Source organism: Pyxicephalus adspersus, chromosome 2 (assembly GCF_032062135.1).
Source record: "Pyxicephalus adspersus chromosome 2, UCB_Pads_2.0, whole genome shotgun sequence".
NCBI classification, from domain to species: Eukaryota; Metazoa; Chordata; class Amphibia; order Anura; family Pyxicephalidae; genus Pyxicephalus; species Pyxicephalus adspersus.
The window spans coordinates 104001987-104027217 of NC_092859.1; the positions used below are offsets into that span (position 1 = coordinate 104001987).

The 25231-nt window shown below is 37.5% G+C and overlaps 1 protein-coding gene across 3 annotated transcripts in view; it reads left to right on the top strand.

Annotated features, from left to right (window-relative positions):
• The first annotated feature begins 2508 nt into the window (after positions 1–2508).
• The window catches only part of SLC26A5 (solute carrier family 26 member 5), a 32051-nt gene continuing 9328 nt past the window's right edge, over positions 2509–25231 (top strand). Inside the window, exons 1-15 of one of the 3 annotated variants that reach the window (XR_011919490.1) lie at positions 2509–2645; positions 8550–8731; positions 11524–11663; positions 12321–12431; positions 14809–14993; positions 16070–16234; positions 16913–17065; positions 17746–17828; positions 18669–18816; positions 19804–19917; positions 20505–20582; positions 22317–22412; positions 23118–23170; positions 23694–23800; positions 24531–24600. Coding sequence is in view for 2 of the 3 variants with exons in the window: in XM_072401710.1 (XP_072257811.1) it covers positions 8577–8731; positions 11524–11663; positions 12321–12431; positions 14809–14993; positions 16070–16234; positions 16913–17065; positions 17746–17828; positions 18669–18816; positions 19804–19917; positions 20505–20582; positions 22317–22412; positions 23694–23800; positions 24531–24600 (1605 nt within the window). In the remaining variant the exon portion in view is untranslated. Of the gene's footprint in view, positions 2646–8549; positions 8732–11523; positions 11664–12320; positions 12432–14808; positions 14994–16069; positions 16235–16912; positions 17066–17745; positions 17829–18668; positions 18817–19803; positions 19918–20504; positions 20583–22316; positions 22413–22694; positions 23171–23693; positions 23801–24530; positions 24601–25231 lie in introns of those variants that run through there. The other 2 variants (XM_072401710.1, XM_072401711.1) reach the window with 2 other exon arrangements.

Sequence of the window (25231 nt, forward strand, 5' to 3'; positions counted from 1 at the left end):
TGGCATCGTCCTGGAATTCTCCTTTGTCCTGGCAGGAAGGAAGCAGTGGGTGCCACCATCATGGTCTTTTCCCCCTTCATCTTCCCCTTCACCCGTCTTCTTTTTTCCTGTGGTGGTTAAAACAGAAGGGGAATAAAAATTTTAGTGATAGGTCTGCTTTAACTCAGGAGCCACCTTTTTATTATAATAGCAGGTTAGGTCCTGGATCAGCAGGACTGCAAAATTCTCTTCATATAATAGTCTGCCCCACAGGATCCATGATAAATCAGGGGGAATGTGGGACATTTGGACTCTAAGGGTTTGGGATGCCAGAGGATATCACAGATTTCTCATATATTTTGAATATACAAAGTACCAGAAACCATTGTGTTTATCCATCTTTTCCAACTTGATCCTGATGCAATTCTAAACCTAGCCTAAGGGTACCATCATTTTTTGCCAATTTAATTTCAAATATTCTGAAAACAGTCAAAACTCCAAAGCAAAGTGTGATTTCTGTTAAATATGGAATATGCAACAATGGGTACCAATTATTTTCATCAGTTTCATGTTATTTCATAGCCAATCATGGGACAAATGTGTCCATATTTGTATTTCCAGATTAGATGCAGCATTATTACATCAGCTTCCTTACAGTTATTTATTGCAGGTCCGTTACTAACATCAATTGAGCAACAGTTTCTACCACTCCTTCCTCGAGCACTCCCCTCTTCCTCTGGCTCACTGATAAATACAACATATATCTCTATACTTCTAGGAGAAAAGTAAAACACTTCTTCCTGGTTATCACCTGGACTGAGAATCACCCTCTGTTAGAATTTTCCTTCAGGTGCATTTGGTCCTTGGTGATCTTCTTTCTTTCCCCTTGTTATAACAGAGAGATGTTTGTAAATCTTAGCTGATGATTTGATCTAAATACATAATTCAGTTGTAAAGAAACTGGTAGAGTGCTGCATTTCATTGTGTATTCCTCTCTCTCTCATTTTGCTGGTCTGGAGACTTCAGGTGTGTGTTAAGGCAATGCCATGGAAAAAATATCAGCAATGATCTTATAGAAGTAACTGTTGGTGCCCCTAAATCTGGGAAGGGTTATATGGCCATTTCCCAACACTTTGAAGTCCATCATTCTACAGAGTAAAATATTATTCACAAGTGGATAACATCAAGACTGTTGCCAATTTCCCCAGAAATGGACGCCCCGGCAAATGTGCCCCAATTTCAGGCTGTGCAATGCTCAGAGAAACTGCAAAAGCTTCAGGAGCTACAACTCAGACTCTACCGGCCTCAGCATGGTAAATGTTAAAGTTTTTGACAGTACAATTAGAAAAAGACAGAACAAGAATGGCGTGTTTGGAAAGGTTTACAGGAGAAGGACTCTTACCGCTTTAAAGAACATGACAACATGGCTTAGATTTGCACAGTTGTATCTGAACAAAGCACAGGTTCTCTGGAACAGTGTTCTTTAGAAAGACAAGATGGAGATGTTTAGCTATAATGCACAGCTCCCCTTTTCCCAAAAACCAAACGCAGCATCACAACCAAACACTTAGCACAGGCAATCAATACCAACTTTCAAGCACATTGCTGGAGGGGTGATGATTTGGGGTTGTTTTGCAGCCATGGGTCCTAGCACCTTGACTCAATAGTCATTGAGTTGCTTATTAATTTTATGCTAAAGAATAGGACAATGATCCCAACCAAATGTACAACAGAATGGCTGAAAAAGAAAAAAAAACAAAATGTTGCAATGTCCCAGATCTCAATCCAGTTGAAACGCTGTGCGAAATGCAAGATTCTAATCAGTGGGTAACAAATGCCTACAAACATCATTAAATTGATGTTATGTTGTAAAAAAAAGAATGTGCTACACTTTCCCCAGAATGATGTGAGACTGATAAAATCACACAGAAACAATGACTTATTGCTGGAAAAGGTGCTACAAAATATTGAACTTTTTTTCACACGATGGTTTTATTTTTGGTAAATAAATAATGACATAGTGGAATCTGTTGTGTGATGATTTACACCTGAGAATAGATTTAAATCATTTTAGAACCTAATAGGACCAGGTGATTTATTATCATTAATAATATTATTGTGACTTGATATAGAAGGTGTACTTTGTTTTTCCCATGACTGTGTGTGAGTTCCCTGCTCAGGTGAATCCTTAGGTCACAGCTATGTCAGCTGACATGACATGTGTATGACATTGACTGTCAATTTGTCCCTTGATGAATATTTTTGGAATAGCAGGTAATAGCTTTACACTCCCAGGGTTTACCCTGCAGCCGGTGCTGTATCACAATGACACAGCTACACAGGTTGTCCTGCATGTAAATGTCAGAGAATGACCGGGGATAGACAGGGTTAAATACTCCTTGGCTAACCTTTAACTCGCGAGCGATGCATTGTGGGTATTGTAGTATACCAGAAGTCATCGTTCTTTTCTTTTTGAATCCCGAGGAACTACGTGTCCCAGCATCCTCCGGGAGAGCTCTTACACTTACGCAAGCGTACTGGCGTCCTATCAGGTGCTTCTCACATTTCAAGGAGCTGATAGTTCCCCAAGTCACAGGCAGGACTAGAGCAATTACATTGTAACCAGAGGACGGAATAGGGAGCCGTATAAAATCCAAAGTACCAAGGTGAGTGACCTGCGAGGAACACACATTAGCTCGTGTTATAGCGAGATACACATTCCTCAGCAGTCTATAGACAGCCAATCAGGTGTGTCATCAACTTCCATCATACAGCAGCCCAGGGAGAGGGCTTATTATTATTATTATTATTATTATTATTATTATTATTATACAGAGGGGGGTAATGGTGGGCTTGTCTGCTTATATCAATAAGTGCATTCTGCAGGAATACATTTCTGGCTGCTCTGATGGGTTCAGGTTATCAGTATGCTGCAGGCAGAAGGAGGAATTTCCCCAGTCTCCTCCTCTCCCAGAATGGTCATGGTGTAATATAGGAGCTTTAGTTATGAAGGTGTGTGTCGGACATTTGGAAACATATACATATGTGTAAGTGACACCTGCATGGTTTTGTCCCTTCATTTGTCCCTTTGTATTGTTTGGTGTCCGTGTCATTTGTCTGTTGCCATGAAGCCTGCGGAAGGAATGTAAGACGTCCTGATACCTGGCATCAAATGACACAAGTCAGCCGACACCGTGCAGGACTCCACCACTTCTCCTTCCATCTGGAAGCGTTATATAGAAGGGTTCATTCACAGAACATCCCACATGTGTGTTGGTGCACAGAGCTGTCATTCACTGGTAATGGCACCCCAATACACACAATAGTAGGGCAGTACAATACAGCCGCGTTCTTTTCTTTTACAAATACAGCATTCACTATGTGTGAAAAGTGCTGCATTCAGGTGAATTGGCCCTCCTGATGCAGTGCACACAAGTTTCATTTCTTACATCGCATCTCACAGTCATAGCGTGATCAAAGTCTTAGAACGGAGATGATTCAGGGAAATTCCAGGATACGAGATGATATAGAAAATCAGAAGGTTATAATACATCATCATCTACTGCTATGCCTATACAAAACCCGTCTCTGAGTGTGGAAACACCAACTAATATCACAATAAATGGTATTTACATTTGTAGATAGAGGAGATAGAAGAGTTTTTATTTCTGTGTCCCCGCTGGGATGATTCCACCCAGTGATCAAAGAAAACATTCATCCATTCTTGTGACATCTAAGAACTCCATTCATTTTGGGGAGATGTCTTCTTATTTCTGGTTGTGTTTTAAGGACAGTAGGTAAAAAGAAATCTCCCTATGGGCAGAGAATATTCCGTAACCCATCTGTACACTATGTCAGGCTAAGATTAGACGGGCAGTGAGGTTGTGGTGACTGCTTTCTTATGCCCATGGTATGGATGCCACCCATGGAGAATGAGGGGGGTCAGTAGTGTGTGCCTGAGTGGCACCCAAAGTCAAATGTTTAACACTGATATTAAGAAGCGATTGGGGCTTCTGAGTGACTAGAAAGCCGTCATCCGCTGGGGACCACCTGGGGACTTCTGTTCCCATCATCCATCTGAACTCCGCTTATAACTGGTGTGGTTGTTCACACTTTAATGTGAATGTTTGGTGAATGCGGATAGTTACATGTTGGGATGATCATATACAGTTTGAATTGATGAAAAACACTAGTTTAGTTACCGCCTTTTCTTTAGTGCCCCATCTATACTGCTGTCAGAGTTTTAATTTGGATACTTTCCACATGGGCTGGACATATTGGAGGTGGCACAATAATTTTCATTGTATTTTATGTCCCCAATAGGAAGGCGTAAGAAAAAAATGTAGAATTGGTTGTAGCTGATGCTTTTCAATATGGGCCCCTTGGAATGTAGCTATGCAGGGACCTCGGAGTATTAGGAGAGACTTCAGAAATTCAGCCATGAGTATGAACCTTTGAGGGAGCTGGCATGTCACCTTAATCACTTGTCATGGGGGGCACTTGTTTAACATACCAAACCCTGGGTTAGTGATTGTATGGATTTACATAGAACTCTGTGTGGTCCAAATGCATGTGATTCATTAATAACTTGAGAGTATACCTGATTTATTACCAGTATGAAGTTCTAGGAACAAAGCATTATTCCATGTAAAGTCATTTCTCTTTGTATCGGTGTATATTAATGATCTGGGTATTCATTAAAACAATAGTGCCATAGTTCATGACTCAGATAGGCAAAGAAATGGCAATATTGTTGTCATGTTGTTGTAGCCCAAGCCTTAGTCTATACTAACATTTGAAATATTATATTACAAATATGCCTCATCATTGAGATCAAAAGATATTAGTGTGGCTGACAATTGTACATTATTGTATGCTTTACATAGTACAGAATGAAAGACTGATGCCGAGGACAAGCAACAAAATGTGAAATGTCAACAATGTTAAAGATTTAATGAATATACGTTAAGAACGTGACCTGATCTGGTCATTAATTATTGTTACACAGTATTTATATAGCGCCAACGTATTTCACACAGCTGTACAAAGTTCCCTCAAAGGATCTCACAATCTAATGCCTCTACCTCCAATGTCATATGTCTTTACTAACAGTCTAAGGTCAATTTTGGGGGAGAGACAATTGATCTAACTGCATGTTTATGGGATGTGGGAGGAAACTGGAGTACCTGGAGGAAACCCACGGAGACTCGGGGAGAACCTGCAAACTCCATGCAGATCGTGTACTGGATGAGATTCAATCCTTTGACCCAGAACTACAAAGAACAGAGTGCTAACCTCTAATGCTGGGCAATACTCATACCTTATGTTCTTAGGCTCTTTCTAGTATACACTGAGTAAACTGAGCAAACAATCAGGCTGGATGGAATTTTCCAACTGATTGTTGTTTAGTTTGCCTGAGGGATGTAAATGCTCAGATACTACTCACCACCCTCATATACATTTGTCTAATGTGAAGGTGATGTTTTGGGGGTTTGATTGTCTGGCCTAAGGATAAACATCTGATATGTTCCAGCCTACATGTTCTTGGTTGTTTTATTCTAAGATAACTTTCAGGAATTTCAGAAAAGACCTATTGATCTTACTAGCAGTGCCGTTTCATTGTCATTTCCTTTGAGCTGAATTGAAAACTCCAATAATCTTCCGTAAACTTCTAATCTCCCCATTCTTCATAGAAATATGTGTGTAATAGATATAAACAGCCTGGGTGACAGCCATGGCTCTGTCTATAGATAACATAGCTGCCCAGCAAGCAATGGTTCCAGCTCTCTCTTTGGATTATAGAACATCGTCCCAGAATGTAATAGAGAGAAGAGAAGAAGCAGGTTTAATAGAGAGAAGAGAAGAAGCAGGTTTTCTGTACTCCTCTTTTGATACAGTACAGCTAGAACTTGGATTTAGATACCCTTTACATTCTGTAAATGTATTATTACAATGGTAAATCCAGAATATTCCAATGTACAAAAAGTCAGGTGGTTACATGGTGAGAAGTAATCTAAGGAAAACGTTGTACTTTGTGACCATGTATGAAATGATGTGTACTTTCCTGTAATCTTCATGCCATAAATGTTACACAAAATATAGGCACTTATAATGTCACCATGTTTATAATGGCCAGTAATTATATTTTGTGGTTTAGGCCATTTATATATATATTTGTTTTTAGAACAAGAACTCTGTCCTGTTTTTCTCTAAAAAATGCTGACCTTTCTCCAATATTCCTGTTTTTGTACTATGCCAGAAATGCAAGTTAATCAACATTATCATTTCCTTCTGCATTGTGACCTCAGCCGTTCTCTGCTCTCTAAAGAATGCAGTTTGGTTGGATGGCTGTTGTTGTTTTTTACTTTTTTTTATATACACTGTATGGTTTTGCTGGTGTATCTCTTAAGAAGATATTTAAAGTACTCATCAGTAAAATGTTATATCTAACAGCAATTGTTAGCATTGAGGGGCTATAATGTCACCCTCGGGTTGGACTGTCACGTTGCCAGTGAACGTACTGCTTTGACTGATAGTCGCCTTGTAATAAATGTAGATGGCAGATACGGAATAAAATAAGTAATTGAGTGTACTGCATGGCAGGAACTAACTCATCTGAACACCTATCAAACACGTAAGCAACTTCCTATTTTTCAAGGACTTTTAATGCTGTGAAGGGGAGTGCACAACATCATAATCATGTGTTTGTTTAATCACAAGCATAACTAGAAGGAACGCAGAACTAAGAAGCTTATAAGTAACTATATCCTATACAAGCACCAATAGATACACGCGGTTATCATTAATTAGTCATCTGTTTTATATAAGGTTCTATGAGCATGCAAAATCTACACCTAGACAAGGGTCTGATTTATTAAAGCTCTCCAAGGCTGGGGAGGATATACTTTCATCAGTAAAGCTGGGTGACATGGAATGAAGTTCTTAAAAGTCATTCGCTATTTGTTAGCAAATGTTTTCAATGCTGGACCAGATCCATGCCAGGTTTGCTGGATCACCCAGCTTCACTAAGGAAAGTGTATCCTGTCCAGCCTTGGAGAGTTTTATGAAATCAGACCCTATGTTCCTTATGGAATTGTAGAAATGTGTAACAGATATGTTTTTCAGCCTCTTAGCCTCTATCCAGGATAAACAAGTGGGCATAACAGTATTGGATAAACATGTATTATGACCTAAGGTTGATAAGTAGAGTATTTTGGAGCAAGGATTTTAATGGTGAGGAACTTGCTGAGTGGCAAATAACAATATTAGAAACTGCTGAGAATTACATCTGACTCCCATTTGTTCGGATCCCTGATAACATCTGCACTGGGATTGTTTTCCTACTTAAAGGCAAACTAAACTCTGGAAAGCCTAAAAAAGGCAGACACAGGGCAAAGGCCTTATTCTCCATTTTTTTCTCTGCACTGTGTGTTCACTTCTGCATTTAAGCAATGGTGACCATCACAGAGCCTCCTGCTAGGATGGTGAGCATTACAATATAACATCACCAAATATTCTGAGGCTAGGAATCTGACGTGGCAGAGCTACCGATCTCACATTGTAGATATATAGATGTAAGGCTGTAGGCACAGGAGTACATTACAGGAGTACAGACACTCTCACATAATATGAAATAGACTGCTATTTTCAGGGGAAATATAAACATGGTCTAAATACAGCTTCACCATAACACAGCAAAATATGGAATCAAGTTCCACTTTAGAGCGTAACTCCAGCCTAAACCACTAAATAAAGTGAAAAAATGTTTGTCTTCACTGGGGGTAGAGGTCCCACACTTTTTATCCCTGTAATATCAGGAAAAGAAAGAAAAGGGAGCAGGAGGGTGAAGACCGTAAAAACATCAGCAGGTCCTCTGTGTCTGTCCCCTTCTCATTTGCTGTATAATGGGGAGAGAAGAACTAATAACCCAACAAAGGTTCTCTATCAAACACAATTGTAATTTCTGGGCAGAGTTTGGCTTTAAATGTTATAACATTATTAGAGCTAGTTATAAAGAACATAACAATATAGACTGTGCTCACATCTCCATTTATTTAGGTGCATTGTGTTCTGTTATATCTGCGGTAAGAGTTGTAGCGAAAAGTTTGTTACATGGAGCTTAATTGTAATTTGTCAGCAATACACACAATGCACCTAAAAGAGATTTAACAGTCCATAAATGAATATTCCCTGTTTTATTCTAATGTTCTTCACGGTAATATTGGTAGCACAGTGGTTAGCATTCTGGCTTTTGTAGCGCTGGGTCCCAGGTTCAAATCTCAGCCAGGACACTATCTGCATGGAGTTTTCAGGTTCTTCCTGTGTTTGTGTGGGTTTCCTCCCACAATCCAAAAACATGCAGTTATGTTAATTGGCTGTCGGTATTAAGAACATTTGACAATGATAGGCAAATTAAATTGTGAGTCCCAATTATAGGACAGCCAGGGAAATGACTTTGGACTTTGTACAACGCTGCGTAATATGTTGGCGCTATATAAATACTGTGTAGTAATAATAATATTGACATGCATGTATATGAAGTAGGTCTAATTACTTTCTTTAATTTTCAGATACATACAGAAGACCTGAAATGTGCTATGGAACTAGCTTCAGGGGAAGATGACTGTCTGTATCAGAGACAAAAGTACTGCGTAGAGAGGCCCGTATACACCCAGGAATATCTCCAAGAGCATTTACACCAAAGGAAGAAGGAGCCAGTGTCTGTCCTCCATAAAATTTCACAGTCTTGCAGGTGACACACATACATTACCAGTTCTTTTTCAGTCTTTAGGAGAATTACACTACAATGCAAATGCAGAAAAACATTTTACCTGACTTTATGTTAGAGGAATAAACTCTAGTTTTGAAATTCTGAATGTTCAGCAATGTTGGTGCTTTATAAATGCAGTTTATTATTGATCATATAATTATAATAATAGTCTGTCCAAAATTGACATTCCAGCATTAGGTCACCATACTTTGGGTTGAATCATCCAGGTTTCTTACATCCCTACAGCATCGTAGTTTCTGCTTCACCCCTCTTCTGCAACGTGTTAATGACCGTGACCATGAACTTCTTTTCTATTAAATTTCCCTGTTCTTCATTTTGGAGACTTTTCTGGGAAATGTGACTCCATTATTTGGCACTGTGAAGCCACTGGAGCTTCTGCAAGAAGTGCTAAATATTATCTGGATTCCCAGTGCCATGGTTGTAGAATATTCTTTTGGTGACAGATATTGTTACTTTCTTTGTGTTATTCTATGAATCTTTTATTATATCATCTACGTTCTTTGAATTTATATGACTGTACATTGTTCTTACTTTAAAGAAAGAATTAGGGAAAAAAATATTGGCCTCAACTATGCAATGAAAAAATTTGGTTTGGGTGGTATTTGGCTTTAACATTTATGTTATATATATTAACAAGTTATATATTAACAAGTATGTTCTCATTTTTTCAAATATTTGGTGAGTGCAGCGTAGCCCTATTACTCGTTAAGGGTTAGTTTATTAAGTAATGTTTGTATGTCTTCATTTTTTTATTTTGCACAGCCAAAATGTTAGTCATTTTTTTTCAAGCTATCTAGTATAATCTATGGTGTGGAGCAACTAATGCAATTAATACAATAAATTACCCTATCATAGTTTATAGAGAAAAATTACAGTTTGGTAAAACGTACATCTTTCCATGCATTCCTTTAGCCTGCAGGCTGTATCTACAGGGTAACATCACAAGAAGGCTTTTCTTCTAACAAACTTTTGTTCTCTTTTGAGTTTGTGTTGTAGTAAACTGATGAGACTCGCCTCTTCTAACCAAATTGCACATACCTCCTTCTTCTGGATTTTCCCACACCTCCACCTAGGCAACAGAAGTGTCAGTTTTGTTATCAGTTATTATTTTAATGATGTCGATCCTGTTGTGATCTGGATGTATGTGCTTAGTACAGGCGGGTCAAGAATTCCTGGTATTAAAATAATGAATTTTAAATTTAAAAATTTACTTTAGCTACAAATAGTAGGTGCCTTGGGATGCTGTATAAATTAGGTAAAAGAAATTACTTTAATATTTCCTAGTATTCCCCTTTAGAGAAGCATATAATAATAAGTAATTATACTTCTGTGTTTGTCCCTAATCTCATCTACACCATGGAAACTTTGTTTATCTTTACTCTACTTTGTGTAATGACCACATCACACAGGATGTAGTTTATTAGTCAGTAGCAATCATGTACAAAGTAAAAGGTGGGGGAATCCCTTTACATTTTGTGGTCTATTTTCTGGTTTGGGAATTGTATCCAGTACATGGATGGTATATAAAATCTATAAATGTGTGCCATGACCACCATTTACCAGTGGAAGTTCCTATTGTCTAGCTTGCACATGGCTTGGCAGCATTTACACCACCCAGCACTTCAACACTCTCTGTAGTCATTGTGTCGGGTGAATCAAACCATACACAATCACAACCCTCTCCGTGTGTTGCACAGTATATGCTCCCAGGATGACCATTATTCTCAATAGCTAAGTGTAGTCCAGATACAATGATTACTGAGAACAGTAAAGAATGTAAACAAACTACTAGACCCTTGGCAGGCATATTTATTGATCACTTCAGTTTGATTACAACCTAAAGAAATAAGGAGCCCAGCCTTAATTGGGAGAGCAGGGCAGGGTCCTCTCCTCCTTCTGTGTCGCTGTTTGTATATGTCTGACATTTGAAACCCCTATTTATTGTACAGCGCTGTGTAATATGTTGGCGCTATATAAATCTTGTTTATTAATATTAATAAAAACGTACAAGTACCCTTTCAGTGTTCTCCCCAGCCCCTTTTAGCCGGGTGCACCACCTGGCACTTTTCAGTAACCACCCGTCTGTTTTTGGGTGGCTACTGAAGAGTTGGGTCACAATACAGGGACTGCCACCCGCCTGAAATTTCTTCCCACCCAGCTTAAAAAAATTTCTGGGATGAGCACTGCCTTTGAACTCAACCAGTGCTTATGACCATTTTAAGGAAATCCACCACCGTTTTTTTTCCTTCCTTTTGCTTTGGTGATGCACTTTGCCACCAGGATTGAGGAGAAACTCTGCGTATGTTTAATTACACATCAATCCCACTAAGAACTTGCACAGGCCTGGTGAATTAATCCCTGCCCCATGTGACTAAACTAGACCAATCACCAAAGCATCAGCACTGTCTCATGAGAGCAGGGTATGTGAGTGATAAAAAGCCCAGAAGTATTTCCAGAAGTACCAAGTATTATTATTTTCAAACAGGAGATAGATGTACCATATACGTGTATATGCTGGGCTTTAATTTCATGGATTGTTATATGAAATCGTTGTCAGACAGTAACAATAGTGTGTTATATCTACCTTCACTTAGTGACCTATACACCATAATTTACACTACCCACCCAAAACGGCACAGTAAAATAGTTATTGCACAGACATCTATAGTAAAATGGCTATAAACAACAAATAGTTCACCTGGTGGTTTGTAAACTTAATTAACTAATACTGATTTTTCTTTTCTACATTACAGGTGTACTGCTAAGAAGGCAAAATCCCAGCTTTATAGCTTCCTTCCCATTTTGAAATGGCTGCCACGGTACCCAGTGAAGGAGTATCTCACTGGAGATATTATTTCGGGCCTGAGCACAGGGGTCATGCAGCTGCCCCAAGGTTAGTATACCATTACTGTAATGGGCAAAAAACTAAAAATCTTTATTTGTAGCCAGAAAACCAATCATACGTGGCTAAGGTATTGGGTGAGCACGGTATTATGCACCTCTGTATTATTTCCCCTGGGAGGTTAGCTGTTGTGTAGTCTTACTCCTATTAAAGGGGTCTTCCTTGTTCTACCATAAGCTCATAACAAAGCCCATATACTTTTTGGAGAATTGGATGTAGTGAAGAGGTTTTGTCCCTCAACACGGGAATAAGGATGTGCTGCTTCCTTCCCTTTCAAAAGTTGAAAGCATGTAGCCTAGTCTGATAGAGGAAAGGGGGGGCTGCATGCTTGCTGTTCTCTCTTTCATTCACAACATTTAAAAGTGGACTGAGACCTCTAATCGAATACTAAATAAAATCAATCAGATTTCAGGCAATCAGAATTAAAGTAAAGTTTTGTAACTGACCTGAATTTGTCATTATGCAGTTTGTGAGTTTATCCAATACTTTCCTTACAGTGTTCCTACACACAGACACTATGCGTGCTTTGTGTCCTTTACATTTTAAACAGTAGTGAATAGAAATGTCTGCTTCTGTTAATCAGTGCTCATGTATTGTTCATATTGCTAAAAGTCCTACTAATCTGTGTTTGTGTTGATATGTTTTTAGGTTTAGCGTATGCCTTGCTAGCAGCTGTACCGCCAGTGTTTGGACTCTATTCTTCATTTTATCCAGTATTCCTGTACACTTTTTTTGGAACATCAAGACACATATCAATAGGTATAAACATGTCTTTTTGTGATGTCTTAAAATTCTATTAAATTTTTCAGAATTTTATGTTGTCTTGGTGCCAGAGGTGTTTGTTTTTAGCACAGGGAGATTTTCAAAATTACTACAATATGTACCTCTGACATCCTTAGAAGGAGTAGACGTTACCCAGTACTCTAAAGGGTTGTTCAGAATCCTAAGTGTTGCTTTATTAGTCATTTTTGACAAGGCCACTATATTTATTACAGTATTAATATAGCGACAACATATTAGGTAGCACTTTACAAAGTCCATAGTCATATCACTAGCTGTCCCTCAAAGGGGCTAACAATCTAATGTCTCTACCGTAGTCATATGTCTTTAATACAGTCTAGAGTCAATTTTTTAGGGGGAAGCCAATTAACCTTACTGTATGGTTTTAGAATATAAGAGGAAACCAGAGTACCCAGAGGAGACCCAGGTAAACACAGGGAGAACCTGCAAACTCCATGCAGATAGTAACCTGGTCTAGATTTGAACCTGGGACCTAGCGCTGCAAAGGTGCTAACCTCTAAGTCACTGTGAATGAGCCCTTATGGATGTAGGAAAATTTAATGATTAGTAAATGACACCATTGTGCTTGATACTAAATCCATCTTTTGAAGATCTCATTGTCTCTCCATTAGAAATTAGTAAGAACAAGTTTTTTTTTTTTTTTTTAATAAAGCTGCTCACAGTTCCTTACAGCTGCAAAAATCTGATATTCATTACTCTGTAAACCTTTTATGTCTGGGGTGTAGGTTTGCTGTGAGCTAAGGATTCATATACCACAAACAAGTCATTTGTGTTTTTACCAAGGCAAACAAGCTTTAGTTTGTCATGTTTTGTTTTTGCCTGATTTGGGGGAACATGTGGAGCATAAAATTCTCAGATAAACAGGACACTGGAAGGTTGCTGTAAGAGGCACATAACACCTGGGTTGTTTAGCTTTGCTGGGGGGAGACACATGAGTATGAGTAAGTTTCTGATCCTTTGAGGTAAGTGAAAATTCTGTGTGTGCCCCAAGTCACTTTCAGCTAAAACTAATAGCATGTCCTGTTCCTGAGAAAGGTTGCACACAATGGGCAGATCTCTCTTTGGCTGTCCTTATGGAGAGATCTCTGCTTGTTTGTTGGCCAGCTACAGACAATGAGCATACATTATCTCTTATTGCTAGTCTATTATTGTTACCGTATTCGTTGATTTGCACTGTATTGCACTCATTTCAGAGAGCAGATTCCATGCCCGTTACTGTGGTAGAATGATTCATGACATCTGCCAGGCAGAAAGGACTTGATAAAAGCATAATACCTCCACTTGTTCGCTTATCTTGTGCTTGGCTTTTTTCCAGAACAGGGCATGTTGAGGGTTTTATAAGAAGTATAAATAGGAATGAAAAAGCGGTATACAGTTTTGTTAAAGAGAAAATTATTATTTTTTTTCAAGGAGTGCCTGCATTTATGACTAATTTCATAACAATAACAACATCAAATGTTAGCAGTAATACTAATGTAACACAATTTTGTTTTTCATGCCAATTACTGTTTTGCCTTTTTGTGTTTGTAAAACATGCCCTGCATAATCATGGCTTTATCATGCTCTTTTTGTGGTGTACAGGTGCCCCAAAACTCATGTACTCTACATTTTAGTGTCCATTGTAGCGTCAGGGAGCCAAGTGTCATCTTTCACTGGCATTTAGAGTTTATTGTGAAAGTCTGTTTGAAAACCAGGACTAGCAGTCACAGGGCAAGGAGGCTGGCTGAGCAAAGATGGTCCCAGCTGCAGAGGGCCAGCTCACTATAACAATAAGTTACCTATATAAAACCAAGGCTGGAGAGGATACACTTTCATCAGTGAAGCTGGGTGATCCAGCAAACCTAGAATGTATCTGGTCAAGGATTGAAAACATTTGCTAACAAATAGCAAATTACTTCCATTCCAGGTTTGCTGGGTCACCCAGCTTCCCTGATAAAATTCTGTATGTTTTACAGTCTTGGAGAGCTTAAAAAATCAGGCTCAAAGACTCTTTTTAAAAAAAAAAAAAATCAAGTGCAGAATACAGATAAATTAAATATAGTTTTTAGGTAATATGGGCAACACCGCTATGTTTTTAGACTGATTAATAATAAAGAAACAAGTAATAATATACAATTGATGGCATCTTCAGCGTATATTAATAGGTGATGGAAAACAAATGCACATGTACAAGACTTGATCAGGGAATTTAACAAAAGAGGAGCTCTGGGATGTGAGACAGGCCAATTACTAAATGGGGGCTGAACCACTGAGCAATCTGCATACTAATACAATTGTAATAATATTTATCATACTTTAATAAATTGTTATAACATTGTTGTACCTTGTCCTGCAGGTACCTTTGCTGTGATCAGCCTAATGATTGGTGGGGTTACATTAAGAATTGCCCCAGATGAAATGTTTAATATAGTGGAAACCAATATCACAAACGGCACATATGACCTAGAGAAGATTGAAGCAAGAGATTCAATGAGAGTGAAAGTAGCTGTTTCAATTACTTTACTTTGTGGTCTGATTCAGGTACCTATTTATTCCAAATGTATTATTAGCACTAAATGTAGAAAATGTAACTGTCTGTGCAATATATGCTTAGTTTAATGGAGGGTCATAATGTAATCTTACAGTACCACATGTCTTTCTGTTCTTTTGTATCTGCTAATGAATGGCAAACAGCTGTTGGTGGCATGAACAAAGATGAGGCGTGTTTTTTATATGTAACTCTCAGTCTACACCCCTCTAATTAATCTCTGTAATAGTCAATTTTACACATATGGTTACCAGTCAGCAGTGCTTGAAAACAGACAATTGGCACACATCATACCCCTTATTAAATGGTGGTGATTACAAAACACAATGCACTTTGTTTGGACTATGATAAGTGTGATTTATGACATTCATAATAACACAGGTCATGGGTAACCATGTCCTACTGTTTGTTTATAGTTTCTATTCTCTTCTTCCTCTTTTTTTTCAGCATATGTTTGTAATGTAGTTCAAACTGGTTCCTTAGCAGAACCTTCAGTAAACGCATACACCAATTTCCCAGGTTCCTATAGGATTTTATTTTTTGCCAAACCAAGTACGTGAAGGAAGGAAACACCAATCCATTTACATGGTATTACCCATCATGGTCCTAGCTATAAACAGTAATGGTCTAAAACATGGAAGTGGGTTGATGTTTTCATGCACAGTATTTAATAAAGGTGGTAAAGTTTACTTACCTTTGAACTGATGTCAACATGGTTTGACCTTCTTTTCTTGCTTAAAGACTAAAAAAAATGATAGTTGAACAACAAGGACTGGATTTCCATCACTGAAGCCTTCCAGAGAAACAAACATTGGTACTGTAAATAACCACCCCCTCTGCTAGGGAACATTACTTATTTTCCTGGTCCTGTCTTATTATGATTGTTATAAGACTATTCATAGACTATACATTGAGTAAAAATATTTATGTATCTTATCTATGTAGCTGCATCAGTCAGAGCCACCATATTCATCACTTTGCTCCCAGGCTGCATTGAATTATTACAATTGTCCAATTAGCTGCCACATAACCAAGCTTTGTTTGCTAAGATAATGTATATTACTTCCAGATATGTCTCGGCATACTTCGATTTGGCTTTGTAGCCATCTACCTGACTGAACCATTGGTGCGAGGATTCACCACAGCAGCTGCAGTACATGTCTTTACTTCGCAATTAAAATATCTGTTTGGCATTAAGGTGACTGGATACAATGGACTTCTATCAGTCATATATGTAAGTAACATATTTATTCATTCTGACATTTGTCCTTGGTGGGGTTTTTTTTTTTTGTCTGCTCCATCCTGTTTAATCTGAATAAATATTTCAGTTTGAAGAGAATGTCATCTGATTGGGTGTCTGACCTGTACAAGTAGTAAAGAGTTTAATTGCCTAGTTGGTACTAGAGAGAAGGATTGGATCCAACAAGATTCAGTGGCTCTGGATACCCATATTGGATTATTGTTAATTTGTGCTGCCTTGCTTTATTTTTTTAATTAGAAAATAAATGATTAAGAAACCACCCACTGCTATCACTCTGCCACAGGAGGCATATTAGGTGCTATCTAAACCTGCCACATTATTTTATATTATGCTGGAAAAATGAGTTATGCTACTTTTTATGAACTTTCTATGTACGGAAGCCTGAGGTGTTTGTGAAAAGTATGTGTCATGCAAGTAAAAAGAATCTCTTTCATCCAATCTTTAAAAAAGACTTGGGTTAGTAGTTGTATAGATTTTGAAATGAACCTGTATATTTAGGTAGTTTTCACACAATTTCTGATTTAATGGGTGGAAGTGTTCTGACTGGCTTTGGGAAATTTTCCAGATCACCATTGTAGAACCTTGACTAACATAATAAAGACTTTTGGCTTATCTGAAATGTGATCATGCATATCTCTTGTGTCTTTTCAGAGTTTTGTCAGTGTATTGTCTAATATCACAACGACCAATGTTGCCACATTCATTATTGGCCTTATATGCATAGTGTTACTGGTGGGTGCCAAGGAAATTAATGATCGATTTAAAAAGAAGTTGCCGGTTCCAATTCCCATGGAGATCATTGTTGTAAGTGTACTGGTTAAAACAGCTAATTAGTGGTGTTCATTTTACTATGGTATGCAATGTGTGTACATGTAAGTTGTCTTATGCCTGTACTGTGTTAAAGCTATTCATTTTATCAAATCTACATTTACCTATACAATTTAAAAACAAAAAACAAAATGAGGACCAAAACAGGAAAAGGAAGGACAAATAAAATTATACAGCAGCATGTATCAAGAGTTGAATATTCTCTTTTATAAACTTATATCATAAATGGCACTTAGAAACCCTGTATCCTAAAGTGCAAACAGTCACCAAATGTTTTCAGATTTTAAAGTCTTTGTAACTTCTTTAAATATTTCTAGACGTAATGGGATCAATGTTACCACAGACACCAAATAGAGAAATATACAGTGGACAGATTTCACAAGCTGTAGTATATAATACCAGTCATAAGTGCATAGAAGACTTTCAAATCAATTTATTACTTCCTTTACAGTTGCAGTCCTTTGGTCTGATTTTACAAACTATTTTATCATAGCACAGATAAAGTTATCTTAATGTTCAGCTTTTATTACAACAGCATACAGTATTGCTTTCTCCATTAAATGGAGTAATTTACCTTATCTGAAAAATTGTACAGCCGTGATGCCATTCATGTGTTTCAATGTAGATTAAAATAGTTGTTTTCTTTTCTTTTAAAGGTGATCATCTCAACTGGAGTTTCAGCTGGACTGAAGCTTCAAAAGTCATATGATGTAGATGTGGTCGGAAGTATTCCTACAGGGTATGACTTCAGTGAGGGTATAGTTGTTGCTTTTCCTTGTTAGGGGTCAGGGCCTTCATAAATACCTTACAGTGTGACTACTCACAAATGTACTATCCATGTCCCGAAATATTGCAGATAAGACAATGGTGAGTGATGCTTCATCACCATACACTAGAATTTGCCTTCAGGGAGGACCAGGCATCTATCCTTATCAACATTACCAATGTTTAACCAAACTAAAGGAGAACATGGAATTGTCTATTTTAGGAAAGCTTTTTAAGTCTAGCATCTGTCAAGTCCAGCATCTAGCAACACTTAAGGTGCGTACACACTTCCAATTTTTATCGTTCAAAATGAACGACGAACGATCGATTGGGCAAAAATCGTTTGTAAAAAAGTAACCAGCGACGCCGACGAACGAGGAAAGTCGTTGAAAACGAACGACCGGACCGGCGGATCAGATTGGACGAGGATCGTTGACCATCGTTCGTGTGTACGATCGTTCGTTGATCGTCCATGGGCTGAGCATGCGTGATGAACGAACGTTCCTTCACTTTCCTGTCGTGCACATAGTTCCTCTATCGCTCAAACGATCGTATCTATTGTGTGTACAATATCTACGAACGATCGTGTCGTTATCTGTATGTGCAGGATCGGTGCTATACGATCGTTCGTAGATATCGTGCAGGATCGTTCGTCGTTCGTTTTCCAACGATAATAATTGGAAGTGTGTACCTAGCTTTAGTCCTGACTTATTCGTTAAACTACTTCACTACAGAGGTCAGATTGACTACTAGGGTGGTATTTCTGTCACTCTGCAGTATTTTACATCTTGTATAATATAATTTCTGCTTGTAGGTTCCGATCTCCAGCTGTGCCTGACCTCAGTCTGTTCTCAGCCGTTTTTGTGGATGCAGTGGCAATAGCAATCGTTGGCTTTTCCATGACTATATCAATGGCCAAAATATTTGCTCTTAAACATGGATATTCAGTTGATGGTAATCAGGTGAGAAATGCAAGGCTTGTTTTACATCTGTTTGAGTACTCCATCTTTGGTTTCTTTTTTCCAAAAGAAACTTAATTTATGGTGTCACCCTCTGGGTGCTGGTAGGCATTTAAAGAACCATTTACAGTCTTATTTTATTTTTTTTATGTTTTTTTTCTTTTTTTTTTCTAAACCAGCAACTAGCCATAAAAACTGGTATTTTTTTCCCTCGGGGGTGGGGGGGATACAAAGTATTTTTGCAGTATAATGTGAATGTTCTGTTTGATTTACAATCACATTTTATTACAATGCAAAGCAGCTCCTGTAGCACTGTGCTTTATCTGAAAAGATTGTTTTTTTCTGCATGAGGAAAGGAAAAACTGGAAACATGAAACTTTCACCTTCTGGTAATGCTATATAAGTTAGTATACAATAATCTCAGCAATAATTTACCTCATGTTAGGGGCATATTTATAACTTGGTCACTCCATATTCATTTTAATTCATACTATAAGGTTTACCAGCAGTAAATGTTTGTAAAGCTCATATTCACTGCTTTAGTAATATTGACAGTGTAGTAGTCTTTATGGATCTGAGTTAAAACAAAGTGGATCTTTTGAAAACTTCTGGGAGAAGTAACCTTTTGCCGACTCGCAGGCTTTAAAGAGATAATGTTATGAGGGGAATTTGGGGACTTTCGTTTCTGATCTCCTGTAGAAAATACTAGTCACAGACATAGAACAAGCTTGCTGTGTGTGTGAAGTTTAGTGTGAATTGGACCCCATCTCCACATGGGGTCCAATTCACAAAGACAAAATGCACTAAAGGTTAAACTTTAGCTTGGCAGCCAGGGATCTAGCAATCTTGTATAGCCTCAATAATTCTGAAATTGGTTAATGAGAATATGTATTACAGGTACCTAATTTACAATGCTAGATTTACTTTATTATATCTAAAATACAGCGTTTGAAAGCTGTTGAGTGTACTGAGCTGTTTACAATTTTGCAGGAACTTATTGCATTGGGACTGTGTAATTCTATTGGCTCGTTCTTTCATACGTTTGTTGTGACGTGCTCAATGTCTCGTAGTCTAGTTCAGGAGAGCACTGGAGGAAATTCACAGGTATGTAGTATTCTATTCATCTTCTTTGTAACCTATGTAACTGTGGTGATGGTTCGGAATATCCACAGGCCAATGTGTGGATTGGTTTCTAACACTCTTTCTTTCTCCTTGTTATTGTTTCCAGCATGTCAATACAAATGGCCTATAAAATGTAATTTATTTTTTTTTGCTTTTGAATAATTTTTAATAAAATATTGCACATCATATAAATCTCACTATGCAGTGTTACACTGGGGAAGGCATTTCTAAGAGAGCTCCCCCTAAGTGAGTGAGAAACTTGATTCATGGCAGGTTAGTTCTGTTGCAATGTTTTTAATCATATGGGGAATATTTTTGGTTTTTGAAAATGCTCATATGTTGAACTTTGGGATGTGGCTGTTTCTAATTAACTATTACTAGGGACACTTCTTCTTTCTTTCTTTTTACTGCATAAAATGTTTTTAATCAGTTTGCAGGAAATAATATTGCAGTGGGCCTTTAAAATGTCTTATCCAGAAAATAATTTCTAATTCCTTACATTTGTTTGAACATCCTACTTTTATTGATACTATAGTATTTATACAATGACTGTATATGCCATTTTCTAGATTGCAGGTTTGCTGTCCTCCATTATGGTTCTTTTGGTCATACTGGTCATTGGATACCTACTTGAACCATTACCTCAGGTAATTATTTATACTAGATATACTAGATAACTCCTAAATCTGTACTCCTGATGAAAATGTATGTGTTTTGTATTAATCTTTTGTGTGTTTCCTAATATTCTATAGTATACCAACGTATATTTGTACCACATCACTTTTATTTTTAAATCACTGGGCCTTGTCCATGTGTTTATTCACAAACTATATACAGTTCAAGGATATATTAGAGATATAATATTTCAAAAATAGGATTATTTTCAATTCAATAGGCTGTTTATTTGCCTCATATTTACTGTCCCATTATTATTTTCTGTGGGTGAAAACCTTGAATTAGGCTGCAAGAATGCACAGACAAGACAGGGGCAGAGACTTGACATGCAGTATGCTTTTTTTTTCTATTTGTGTTTTTTTTTTCTCACACCTTTGCTAAAGAAAATCATCTTTACTTATTGTGAAGCTGTGCTTTTCCTGTGTTGAAAAGCATTTTAATGCTAAATAAATCTGGTAATTGTGATACTGATAAGATAAGGAGAGGATGTGACTCACTTACATTACAACTATGATGCAGCAGGAACTGGGGCTGTAAAAGCGGAGCTAGAGAGACAGATCAATCGTGGGTAAACTTTTATCAGAGTGACTAATACAGGACTCCCTCCACACTGGTGAAACATAGTGGTAGGGGAGTGGATAAGCCTCATAACGTAAACATTTTACTTTCCCTACCCTAACTCAGCCAAACCTTCTTTATTTGTGGCTAACATGCTCCCCAACCACCTCCCAGACACTGCAGCTCACATTGGGAGGGTTCCACCAACATTGACAGTGCTGTCAATTTAGGAAACAGCAGGCAGGTCTAGGTGTAGCCAGGTGATGAATGACTATCTACAGGTTTGTGAATCATTGATGACAATGCTAATAACTACATTACTTTCAATGCTGCTTCATCTTACTGTAATGCAAACAGACACAGCCTACATGACAGTGGCAACTCAATTCTGAATTCAGGAACACTGCAGCATCATTGCCTTCCCCATCCCACAGAAAGCTGCATTAGGTCAACTTTTCTGCATGGGACACTAGTTATTTGTGAGACCTTGTAGGGGTATTAAATGAAAATGCACTTTGAATGAAGTGCTGCAGCATAGATTATTTTTAATAGGCCATAGTTTTTTTTTTTTTTTTAAGTGTAAACTAGTGGTGGTGGGGCGGGGGTAGGTAAATTGACCCTTTTTTCAGTGGCAGGTACCTGATTATTCTTTGCTGCAGTTCAGTTACACTTACATGTTTCCTTCTGTCCACCTAACTTTGACTGTGAACGTCAAAATAACAGATTAACCCGCTCATATCTCTGTTGTCTGCTCTCGACTCTTCAGTATATTTCTTGCATTGTAGCACAACTGGATTATGTTGCTAATCCTCCCCCGCCTCGGAGTCTTTTTGTATGGGACCAGAACACAATATCAAGTCAAATTTAGGCACACTGTTTGAAAGGAAAAAAGGAAACATTAAATCATCTATTATTGCATACAGAGCACCATATATTGACATGATGGTGAATTTCCTCTTTATAGAATACTGCAGTGTGTATGTGCACATAACAAATGTGGAGCCTTTCTTTATCCCTGTCAATTCAAATCTATAAAAGCACAAAGCCAGATCTGTGATAGATTCTATATGCTTCAAGTTTTTCAAAAATATATATTTCTGAATTGGGAATGAAAAGAAAATGTATAATTCATTTTTATTTTATTACAGACGGTATTAGCAGCCATTGTGATGGTAAACCTAAAAGGAATGTTCAAGCAATTTGCAGACATCCCACATTTGTGGAGAACAAGCAAATTAGAACTGGTATGTGTGAAAATTAATTATCAATGTAATCTAAACCTTCTACTTATAATACTGTGATGTGTTTCTTTGTTAAAATAGAAGAACATGGTAATAAGCTTTACTGAAATTCTTAGTTGTCCTTTAAAACATTCATGTATTTTTGGCTATATTTATTTCATTAGTAGTTAATGTAATGGCAATTTATGACCATAAATGTTTTAACCTAACCATCCTTATATATTCGCTTGGAGTATGCTAGCAAAGTAATAGAGACCTCACAAAAACTAACATTTATTTATGCAGATTGTCATAGGGAGGAGGAGTGGCTCTACAGCATTGGACTGTGAACCAGGCATCCTGGTTTCTAAACCAGCTCCGTGTGACCTTGGGCAAGTCACTTTATCTCCCTTTGCCTCAGGTACCCTACCTAGATTGTAAGCTTGTTGGTACTGCTGTATTTTTAATTTGTCCTATAAAGACAGCATTGACATTTGTTTCCATGCCTTACAAGACAATCAAAAGTCAACTTTGATTTATTATAACAGACCTATATTTTAGAGCATAGCCGCAGAAAAGAGCATGCCGATAAGCTAATGACGGTCTGGATTGATCCAGCACAGTAGTGTTATTTGCTGCAAATGTTGTTTTGTATTTTGCTTATTTATTAATTTGTGCTACTTCACTGTAGAACTGTTGGCAACAGTAATTTTTATTGCCTTGTTACAGATTTATGTTTACCTGATCCTCCCTGAGTGCCTCGGTTGTACAAGTTCACAAGGGTGAATTTTTACTGTAAAAGAAGCATACTGTGCAGTTTATTTCCATCATAGATTATGTGCCTAATTATATTTGTAGACCTGATTGACATTATCATCAACAGCAAATTAGTGTCTGTGTCAATGGCATCAGCATCAGTTTTAGGAGCTTCTGAGATCATTGAGAACTCACTGACAAGTTCAGTTTACCTCTTTCTGACCTGCATTTGACTTGCTTCAGGCAGGTTTTTGCCTTCCCATAGACATGTATCAGAAGCAAAACCTGTATTGAACTGAGCTAAAGCTGGTAGACATAGAATCTTACGAGATAATTGGATATTGGATAAACTGTATTCATGTTGTACCTATATGATCCACTACAAAAAAATAATCTTGCAGCTAATTTTCAATTATTTTCAACTGTCTTGCATGCTATACAATCCTACATATAATATCATCTGATTATTCAAGGCTTTTGTTTGGAAAAAAATGATAGTAATATAGTTCAAATTATAAAAATGTATTTTATTTATTTTATTTTTTTTAGAGTATCTGGGTTGTGTCTTTTGTGGCATCGGTCACCCTTGGTCTGGACTATGGGTTGATTGTTGCAGTGACATTTGCCATTTTAACAGTAATCTATCGTACACAAAGGTTTGTGTGTTTTGTTTTATATCCTTTTGTCTACCTCTGGCCATCTATTCTCCAGTTACTTGCAGGGTTCTGCTTGAATAGTATAGAATAGGCTGGTTTACATATTAAGAAAGCTTGTGTATGGTTATCCTGGGGCAGTCTGGAAGTAAGCAGGTTCTAACACATGTCCATTGATGCCAATGTATGGGTGATATATATACATCTTTCAGAACTCACAAATCATTTCTTGCCTTTTGGTTTCTGCTCATACCTTTCTGACCTGCTTGAACAAACATGAGATAATGGTTGCCCCTGACCATTACTCTAATCACAGAAGGCATCGTGAGAGGTCGGCAACAGCATTTTCTATGTTTCCCTCAGGAAATGTGTACTTCTAAGTATAATCTAAGGGACACAGAACGAACAAGTTTGATGTAATCAGACTCCATGGCTTGCTCCATGCTGACTGAGGATTTTTTGTCATGAGCTGCTAAATGTTTCTGCAGCTTTACCCTCTTCCCAAAACAATGTGTTTTGGTATGTTGCTGCCTCCAGTGTGAACAACAGGATGGAAGTCAATATTTTAGCAGATGGGAATAGCTTTGTGTTAATGGGCATTAGGAAATAAGTAAATGCAATGTTAAGTCCTTCTTTATTACCTAAGATCTAATGTTATATATACATACACATGTTCGTTAATTAGCTTTCATGTTGACAGATAAGTAATGATAATGTTATTTCTGGTTTTTAGCCCACAGTACAGAATCCTAGGACAGATTCCAAATACAGACATATACTGTGATGTGGAGGAATATGAGGAGGTATGTCTCATCTTTAAAACTCAATTTTAATTTGTGGACTTCATGATGAAATTTATATATATTTATCATTGGATTTACATCAAAATCAACATACAACTATACCATTTTTTAGATTTTCATTTAAAGCATAGAAACTAACAGACACACAGTAGCTTCAAATGACAAAATAGTTGCATATGCTTAAGACTGAACTTTAAGCAGAAATTCAATATTCTTTTATCCATGTGTTTACTTACAACGTTTTCTTTATTCATAGTAGTCTCTATGTAAAAAAAAAAACCTTAATTATAAGAGAAAAACCCACCAATTAAATCCAGGGCTTTAGATAAAAAGCTGCTGCCACACAGGGAAATAGCTCTTAGAGATGTAGTTCAGTTGGCATGCCTATATTAATAGAAATTGGTCCCTGGTGGCTACCCTGGTGACGAGGTCACAGACAGTAAAAAAAAGCTGTTCTCTTGTCACAAGAACTCTATAATTGCTGATCTATACCCTAATGATTTGGTGATTTCAAAGTAAATGTAGGTTATGCATTTAGGTCCTATTACAGACTGCATTTACTTTTCATCGTGCATAGAAAAATGTTCTTCCATTTTTTAAATAGTACCGTGTTTCCCCGATGATAAGGCAG